Source organism: Lepus europaeus, chromosome 13, assembly GCF_033115175.1.
Source record: "Lepus europaeus isolate LE1 chromosome 13, mLepTim1.pri, whole genome shotgun sequence".
NCBI lineage: Eukaryota > Metazoa > Chordata > Mammalia > Lagomorpha > Leporidae > Lepus > Lepus europaeus.
Window position 1 is genome coordinate 98,840,097 of NC_084839.1, and position 9,788 is coordinate 98,849,884.

The 9,788-nt window shown below is 48.9% G+C and overlaps 1 protein-coding gene across 1 annotated transcript in view; it reads right to left on the minus strand.

Moving 5' to 3' along the window:
- LOC133772929 (armadillo repeat-containing protein 3-like) overlaps positions 1 to 3,869 on the minus strand; it is a 127,013-nt gene extending 123,144 nt beyond the window's left edge. Inside the window, exons 1-2 of the mRNA XM_062210084.1 lie at positions 3,804 to 3,869; positions 356 to 494 (exon numbers count right to left, since the gene is read on the minus strand). Coding sequence (XP_062066068.1) covers positions 356 to 477 — 122 coding nt within the window. The 5' untranslated portion in view covers positions 478 to 494; positions 3,804 to 3,869. The remainder of the gene's footprint in view (positions 1 to 355; positions 495 to 3,803) is intronic.
- Between the last annotated feature and the right edge of the window lie 5,919 nt (positions 3,870 to 9,788).

The window sequence follows — 9,788 nt, forward strand, 5'->3', positions numbered from 1 at the left end:
GTGAGTTCAGAGAATATGTTCTGTATCTCAAGGAGAACCTAGGTACTATGCTGAGCCTCCTCGGTATGCTCAGTTGGCATCTAAAGTCACATGCACAACATCTACTGAAATGGCTATGTAGGGATGAGACTGTTTCCCAAATGGAGGGTCCTCCTGAAAGCTCACAGTCACTGCTGTTCTATGGAGCAGCTGACTAAACTCAGTGAAGTGACTTAGGGCCAATCACTGGTATTTGACATGACCAAGTATTGAGTAGTTATGGTAACATAATGATTTTATGGGAGGAGCATTATTCTTGTTCTTACAGTGTATGCACTTCTGAAGCAGAGTGCTTACTGCTTCCAAAGTGGCTTACCTGAATTGTGCCTGAAAAATAGTTGTGTCTGAGGTGCCAGCTTGGAATAGAGATAGTCTCTCCTTGGCAATACGGCAACTACTGTGAGTTTCCTTAGTGTTCACCGATCGATACCCATACATGGCCTGATCCAAGCATGCTGTAACACACAACATAAAGACTTCAGGGTTATTGGAAACAAGTGATTGCCCAAAGTTAAGTTTCATGCTTGGGTTAATTTGAGGGTTATGCTTTGTGTTCAGCCTAGGCCTAGGGTTAAGTTTAGGGTTAGGTTCAGGTTTAGTATTAGAGTTAGAGTTATTGTTAGGTTTAGGGGTAGGGTTATTGTCAGCATTAGTATATGGTTAGGGATTAAGGTTAGTATTAGGGTTAGGGTTTAAGTTAGTGATAGGTTTAGGGTTAGTTTTGGGGTTTATAGTTAGGGTGATGGTTAGTATTTGGGTTTAGGTTTATGGTTAGGATTAGAGTAAAGGTTTGTTTAGGGTTAGGTTTAGTGTTAGGGTTAGAATTAGTGTTAGGATTATGGTGTGGGGTTGGTGTTAGGGTTCGATTTAGTGCTAGCACTATGCTACAATTAGTGTTATGTTTAGTTTTAATAGTAAGGGTGAGGGTTAATATTAGGGTTAGGGTTTAGAGTTAGGGTTAGTATTAGAGTTAGAGTTTTTTTTAGGGTAGATTTAGAGCTACAGTTAGGGTTAGTGTTATGATTGAGTACTAGGGTTAGTGTAGTGTTAGTGTATAGTATAGGGTTAGAGTTAGGGTTAGAGCTAGGCCTAGGCTACAATTAGTGTTATGCTTAGTTTTAATAATAAGGGTAAGTGTAAGGGCTAGAATTAGTTTTAGTGGTTGGGCCAAATTGAAGGTACAGTTTGTGTTAGGCTAAGGCCTATTGTTAGGGTTTAGGTTAAGATTAGAATTAATGTAAGGAATAGGGTTATTGTTAGAATTCATCTTTGTTGGCCGGCACTGTAGCTCAATAGGCTAATCCTCTGCCTAACGGCACCGGCACACCGGGTTCTAGTCCCGGTCGGGGCGCCAGATTCTGTCCCGGTTGCCCCTCTTCCAGTCCAGCTCTCTGCTGTGGCCCGGGAGTGCAGTGGAGGATGGCCCAGGTCCTTGGGCCCTGCACCCCATGGGAGACCAGGATAAGCACCTGGCTCCTGCCTTTAGATCAGCGGCAGCCATTGGAGGGTGAACCAATGGCAAAGGAAGACCTTTCTCTCTGTCTCTCTCTCTCACTGTCCACTCTACCTGTCAAAAAAAAAAAAAAAAAAAAGAATTCATCTTTGTTGATAGAGATAATGTGAGAGTTAGGTTTAGCACTAAGGCTAAATCCAGGGCTAGTGGGAAGCTTAGGGGCTAGGGCAATAGCATGGGTTATGGTTAGAATTACAATTATAGCTATTCCTATGCTATAATTCATGTTATATTCAGTTTTAGTGGTAGGGTGAGGGGTAGGGCTAGAATTAGTTTTAGTGCTTAGCTTAAGTTGATGGTTATTCTTTGTGTTATGCCAAGGTCAAGTGTTATGTTTAGGTTTAGGTTTATGTTTAGGGATAGGGATAAGGTTTAGGGTCAGTGTTAGTATTTGGTTTAGGGTTTAGGGTTGGGATTAGGGCTACTGTTAGGGTTAGGGTTTCAGGATAGAGATAGGGTTAAGGCTAGGGTTAGTGATAGAGTTAGAGCAAGGAATATGATACAATTTGGATTATGTTTATGTTTAGTGTTTATGGTTATGGATAGGGCTAGGGTTAAGATTTAGTGTTAGGGATAGAGTTAGAGTTAGGTTTAGATTTAGGGTTTAAGGTTAGGGTTGGCTTTTAGGTTTAGAGTTACTGTTAGTGTTTATGGGTAGAGTTAGGATCAGGGTTAGAGTTAGGATTTGAGCTAGGCCTATGCTCCTTGTAGTGTTATGTTTAATTTTATTGGCTGGGGTTCGGTAAGTACAAGATTTATGTTTGTTGCTTGGGGTAAGCTGAGGGCTACTTTTCTTTTAGACCAAGGCCTAGGTTTATGTTAGTCCAAACTTATAGTCAGGGTTAAGTGTAGGGTTACAAATAGGATTAAGGTTATTTGATATGGTTACTGTTAGAATTCATCATTGGTCACAGAGATAGTGCTTCAGGTAGATTTAGCATTAAGACTAAGTCCAGAACTAGTAGAGACTTGGGGCCAAGGATAGAGAGCAAGGGTTAGGTTTAGGATTAGGATTGAACAATGCCGATGCTAGAATTCGTGTTATGTTCAATTTTAGTGGTATTTTTGAAGGATAGAGCTAGAATTAGGTTTAATTATTAAGCTAAGTTGATCATTACACTTTGTGTTAGGGCATGGCCAAGGCTTAAGTTTAGGTTGAGATTTACAGTTAGGGTTAGGGATAGGGTTTAGTGTTAGGGCTACAATTAGGTTTTAGGTTTAGTGCTAGGGTAGTGTTAGTGTTAGAGTTGAGTCAGGGTTAGGGATAGAGTTAGGGTTCAGGGTTGAGGTTAGGGTTATGGTTAAGTCAAGATGTAGGGTTAGGGTTAAGGTTAGGGTTAGCTTTAGAGCTAGAATTTAGGATAAAGACTTAGGGTTAGGTTTAAGGTTTAGAATTAGTGATTAAGATTAGTATTAGGGATATAGTTTGGGTTTAATATTAGGATGAAATTTAGGATTAGTGTTTGGGTAATTCTAACTCTAACATTTACCAAACTGTAACCTCAACCCTAAACCCTAACCCTAATCCCCACTGCAATACTAAACCCTAACCATAATCTTAACTTTGCTTCTTATCAGAGTAAATTATGAATCTTTACACACATCAAATTTGCTCTAACCCTATTTTGGAAGCAGTTAAGTCATAAAAGGATTTTTATCTGTTGATATGTCTCTATATAGCTTGTGCCCTACTTCCTTCTGAAATGGTCATGGCATAGATAGCTGAAAATAAGTTCTGAACCATTTCTTTCTTTCTTTCTTTCTTTTTTTTTTTTTCATATTCCCGACAAAGTTTTTACAGCACCTCTGGCTCCAGAATGTTCTACTCTAGAAAATCTATTCTAATCTAGAATCTTCCCCAGATAATGTGGCTTATTCTTTTCTCACTCCTGTGCTTAGGGCAATGTCCTTAGGGTTGAGGAAAGTAATTTTAGTTTTATGATTTCTTCTAGAAACATACGAATGTATTAGTCACCCATGAGAAGCCACCAAGTGACGTCAGGTGAATATTGGAGAACAATAGGCAAGGATTGGTTGGGGAATGGGTCAGCATCCTCAGGGTAGGTATTTTGGAAAAGAGAAAAAAAAAAAAAAAAAAAGAACAGGTCTTTCTACAGCATTAAGGTCCAATCTAGCTCCTAGTAACTTTAGCCAACAGTTTTGTCTGCTCAGCAGTTTGTTAATTCTTTTTCTTTATTTTGTTTCATCCTGTGCCTCAGACACAGATTTCTTTCCAAATGCTCTAAGTTACCTCTTCCAGGTGTTTTTCTTTTGCCATCTTCTACACAGCAAACAATCTCCCTGAGCTCGCACTGGGTATGGGGTGCTTCAAAAACATTGTGAAAAAAAAAAAAAACCAGAAATGAAAGATAAATGCCTTTTAATCCAAAAAATCTTGAAATCTATGCATAGTTTTCACAACCACAGCTGCCTCCAAGTTTCAGAAGGCCTCTTCTCTGCACAGGTTTTAGAATTGTTGACCCCAAATAAGCTTACCTTTTAATTTCATTGTCCTGCAAACATCTTTTTAAAGATTATTTATTTGTTTGAAAGTCAGAGTTACAGAGAGAGAAAGGGATAGAGGGAGAGACGTAGAGGGAGAGAGAGAGGTCTTTCATCTGTTGGTTCATTCCCCAAATGGCTACAATGGCTGCAGCTGGGCTGATCTGAAGCTAGGAGTCAGGAACTTATTCCAGGTGTCTCACATGGGTGCAGGGAGCCAAGCATTTTGGGCCATTTTCTACTGCTTTCCCAGGTGCATTAGCAGAGAGCTGGATCAAAACAGGAGCAGCTGAGACTCAAATCAGTGGCTATGTTGCATGCAAGCACCACAGGCAACAGCCTTACCTGCTACACCACACTACCGGCCCCATGGTTATTATTTTGTCACAGGGAAAGTATACAAGTTAGGGGCAGCCCAAGGAAGAAACTCCTAGGAAAGTTCTGGAGAGCCCCAAAGGAACACATCCATGTCCTCAGGATGTGGGGCATCACCCAGTGCCTATTTAGAACAACACACAGGGACAACTGCTAATCCACCATGCTTTGCTGAGCTTGCAAGAACAGAGCTGTAATGCAGAGTTAGGGTTGCACATGTCATGGATGTTGATCTGAGTCTCCTGCTTTCTTCCCCAAGGGGAGGTCAGGATGCTCCCACAGAACCCAACACCCCAACTTTGTAACCACATAGTCAGATTTCTTATCACACACTTACAGTAGGGGAGGGAAACTCACCAGGCAGGGAAACACCTGGAGGCTGGTGGTCAAGATCAAATGGTGTCAAGGTGGATGCTGGCCATAAAGGCTTCCAGGAGGAAGTGGACCAGGGACAGAATGGGGAGAACAGATGGGAAGACCATGACACATAGAGCTGGGACAGAAACCATTGTGTTGCATACAATGGAGCAAGCAACAGGTTCATTTCCTAATTTCCCCCAAATATATGCAACAGCTGTGGCTTGGCCAGGTCAAAGCAAGTAGCTGGGAGCTCAATCCAGGTCTCCCAAGTGGGTGGCATGGACCCGACCCCTTGAGCCATCACTGCTGCCTCCTAGAGTACACGTTAGCAGGAAGCTGGAGTCGGGGGTACAACCAGAACTTGCATCCAGGTGCTCTTCTATGGGATGTGAGTATCCCCAGAGACACCTTAACTACTATGCCATATACACAAACTTTCCCTTTAAAAAAAAATCCAAAAAGAAACAGGGCCAATATGATCCAATAAATAATGATCCAATAAAGAAGGCACAGAGCCCAGGCTCTGTCAACTTTTAGGGGCTTATGAAAATGCTTCCATTTCTTTTAAAAAATTAGGATGGAAAACTGCAGATAGAACCCTGGAGGGAGCAGTAAGTGACATTTCCTGTAGTTCTCACCTGCATGGGAAACCTGGATTGAGGTCCCGGCTTCCCCAGCTGTTGTAAGTATTTGGGGAGTGACCCAGCAACACCCCAGTTAGCTGCAACAGGCAGGCCTGGGCCAGGTCAAAGCTAGGATCCTGGCGCTCCATCCAGGTCTCCTAAGGGTATGGCAGGAGCCAACCACTTGGGACATCCTCTGCTGCTTTCCCAGACACAGTAGCAGGGAGCTGGATGGGAAGTGGCACAGCCAGGACTTGAACTGTTGCCCATTTGGGACGCCAGCATTACACCAGGGCTACCTATTCATGCCATGCACCCTTTCATAAGATTTAAATTGGAGACAAGCCTCTGCCTGGGCCAGTGACTTGGAAGAATTAAACACAGAAATGGAAAATAAAACACGGTCAATAGGTTAAACCAAAGGGAGCATCCAAATGGATGACAAGAGCAATGTTCACCCCCTTCCCCTCCAAATGCCTACAACAGCCAGGGTTGGGCCAGGACACAGCTGGGAGCCAGGAGCTCCATCTGGGTCTCCCATGTGGGTGGCAGGGACCCGTCACTTAAGCCATCATGGCTGCCTCCCAGAATCTGCATGAGTAGCAAGTTGGAGTCAAGGAGCTGAGGTCAGGAATTGAACGTGTGGACCACTAGGTCATATGTTACTAGGTCACCACAACCACCAATGCCCACCTCCCTCTTGGCCTTTTTACTTTTAAAGGAAATTAACTTAGGGGCTGGTGCTGAGTCCTAGCTACTATTATAGCTTCTGATCCAGATTTCTACTCATGCACCTGGGAAGGCAGAAGATGTGCAAGTGGTACCCACGTGGGAGAACCTGAGTGGAGCTCCTATCTCATGGCTTCGGTCCGGCTCACACTTTGCTGCTGCGGCCATTTGGGGAAGTTAACCAGCAAATGGCAGATTTATCTCTCCATCTCTCGCTCTGCCTTTCAAACTAACCAATCAATCAATAAATGTTTAGAAAAGAAGAAGACACTAACTTATCAACACTGTCTTGGACTCCTACGCAGAAGGACCTAATCCCACTTTACCCATGAAAAGCCCCCAAATGACCTGGTGTCCCCTTGCCACCTGCCGTGCTCTCGCTTCTGGCCACTAGGGGCTTCCATGCTGGCCCACCTTCACCAGGGAGGCCTGGGCCCTGGCGAAATCCTCACCACCTTCAGCTTTGGGTGAGTTCTTTCAGGGGCAGCCATAAAACCAATGAACACACAACAATGTGCAGATCAAAGTAGGCTAGGCTGAGTCACAGCCAACCCCTCCTGGAAGTGTCTATGCCCTAACTACCCCTCCCCGCCGAATTTCTGGAGCTGGTCTGACACGGTGTCTGAACGGCTATGGAACTGGAAGTAGCAGGATTTTGTCTAGATTAAGCTGGTGGGCTGTCTCATGAACGCTTAAAACACATGAGAACTTTCTTTGGAGAAAGACAGAGAGGGCTCCCTTTTGAGTCCCAGCTGCTCCACTTCCAATTCAACTCTGCTAATGGCCTGAGAAAGCAATAGAGGATGGTCCAAGTCCTTGTGTCCCTGCACCAAGGTGGGAGAGCAGGAAGAAGCTCCTGCTCCTGGCTTCGGATAGGTCCAGCTCTGGCCATTGTGACCATTTTGGTATTGAACCAGTGGATGGAAGACCTCTCTCTGTCGCATTGGCTCTGCCTCTCTAACTATGCCTTTCAAATAAATAAATGAATCTTAAAAAAAGAAAAGAAAAAAGAAACAAACCTGCCTAAACCACTTGGTTCCCAGGCTCCCAACACTAGCTCCAGAAACCGAGATTTTTGCCTTTATTGTGCATTTGATTACAGCCACTTGGAAATCCCACCTGTCTACGGGGGAGAGCTCTGTGGGCCAAATGTGTCCATGGGGCTCAGCTCCCATAGTGGGCCAGAGTCCCCCGTGGGGTAGAGTGTGCAGTATAGAGTCTTGGGTCCTCACGGGGAAGATCCTCACTGGATCTTGGTAGGGTCTAGGAAGGGGCAGGTTCCAGAGGGTTCTGATGGTGGTGGTGGTGGTGGGGTGATATCCGTGGGTTAATCTACAGAGTCACAGTGGTTAGGTGGGGGTGAAGAGGGGTCCCACAATGGAATGGGTTCCAAGTTTGAGTGGAGGTCTGAAGTTTCAATGGGGGGAGCTACAGTTTAGTGGAGGGGTTTGTGGGGGAGTCAGACTTGGGGGTCTAGAGTTTTCTCTTGGGAGTGAGATGGCCTGCTTGGGGGGGTCTGGAGTCCAGGTATGGGGGCATGTAAGGTCCAGGCAGTGTCAGGACTGAGTTCCAGATGGAGTGGCATGGGGTCTCTGGTCCCGGCAGAGGCTGAGAGAGGGGGTCAGAGGGTTGGCTGTGTTGGTATATGGTAGCAACAGAGTTTGGGTGGGGCTTGCAATTCAGGGGAGGGTCCTGGTGGGGACGTGGGCGGCGGTCTGCTGGTAGAGCTTTGGTCAGCAGTCCAGGGGGATGCTACAGGTCCTGGCAGGGGTGGGTGGGGGTTAGCGAGCTAGGTCACCAGTCCAGGCAGGGGTCCCTGCGAGGATGTAGGGGGCTGCCATCTATGTGGGGGTTTAGGCAGGGGTGATACTGATTTGCTTATTAATATTTCTGAAATTAATAAGCTGTGTGGGCTCTTGCCATGAATTCAGAGAATTCTGAATATTGGCTCAAATAGACCAGATGACATGGTAAATTTTTCAAGCTTTTTATTCAGTGAGAGAAATGCATAGGAGTGAGGGCTCGATCTAAATGAGAAACGAAGTCTAGATCTTTACCTAGCAGAGAGTAGGTCAAGAGCCACGTGCAGCAAGCATTTTGTTATGAGCAGCTACCACTGGCAGCTTATCATGGGCGGAGATCACAGGCAGCCCAAAGGCCAGGTGCCCCAAAGGCATAGGGCAACAAGGGTAACAATGGTCAATAATAGGGAAAGAAGGGTTATGTAGCCTGATTGGCAGGCGGGCATACAGGTGGGGTCAGGTAGGGGCAGATCACACAGGGGGCGTGGTAAAGGCGTGGTCTGCCAGCTCACAAATCTTATCCTGTCTGCCTACATCAGGGGGTCTGCAGCCCCCGCAGAGTCTCCGCGGGGATGTGTCTGTGGTTAAGCGGTCTGGGCCGGGGTCCACAGGCCCAGCAGGGGTCTGCAGTTCAACTGGGGCCCTGTTGTGGGTCCACGGGCTCAGGGAATGGGCAAGGGGTTTCCAGCTGGAAGGGGAGCTCCTGGAGGGGAGTTGGGGAAGCAGACTCAGCAATCTGGGAGGGGGTCCCGGTGCACGATCTGCAGTCCTTGCAGTCACCGAGGGCCTAGGCGGGGCTGTGGGGAGGATTTCGCGGGCCTGGCCGGAGTCAGCCATCCAGCAGAGCTCCCGGAGGGGCTCTGGGGAGGGGTCGGCGCTCCGAGGCGGCGGGGGTGGGGGTGAGGCGGGGTGTGTGGGAGAACGCAGTCAGGGCCGGGGGTCGGCGGGCATGCGGGCGCGGGGGCGGCGCGTCGGGCCGTGCGGCAGTGCAGTGCCAAGCGCCGCGGGCGGGCGGGCGGTGCGGAAGTGGCGGCAGCTGCGGCGCTGGGGCCGCCATGTCGCCTTTGTCTGCGGCGCGGGCGGACCTGCGGGTCTGCGCGGCGGGGACGGCAGTGACCCTGGCGCCGCTGCTGCGTCGCTGCTGCGGGGGCTTCACCGAGCTAGGTGAGCCGGCGGGTGGCGCGGGCCGGGCCGCGTGGGGCCGTAATGGCGGCGGCGGCTGCGCTGGGCCTGGGGTTCGGGGTCCGCGCTCCCTGAGCCCCCCGGGGTGGGGTTGGGGCCGCACCGTGGAGGTGGTGAGCGGTGGGCGCGGGGGCGTGACCTTGGCATGGGGGCGCGGGCACGGCCCGGGGTGGCGCTCTAACGTCGTAGCGGACGCAGTGGCGGCGGCGGCTGCGCTGGACCCGGGGCGCGCTCCGTGCTCCCTGAGACCCCTAGGATGGGGTTGGGCGGCGCCTGGAGATGGTGAGGGGTGGGTGCGGGGCTTTACCTTGGCGTGGGAGCGCTGGAGCAGCCGGGATCAGAGGGCATGGGGGCCTTGTGGGGCGCACGCTCCTCCCCTACCCAAGCACTGCCCCTTCACCCGGAAGACCCCCTTGGCACCTGCCGTGGGCCGGGGTCTCCCTCTAAGATCCTCCGAGTCCGCACAGGGCCGAGGTTACCCGGGCACCTGCGCCCTGCGCTCCAGACCTCAGGCGCCTGTCCCCGTTGCCTGGGTTCGACTTGTGGCCCTGCGCTCTGCATGGCTGTCCCGGGCGCCTGCGGCAGAGGAGGAGGGTGCGTGCGGCCCACCTCGCTCCCCATCCCAGGATCAGTTAGCAGAGGCCATGCCCGGAAAAGGTGGGC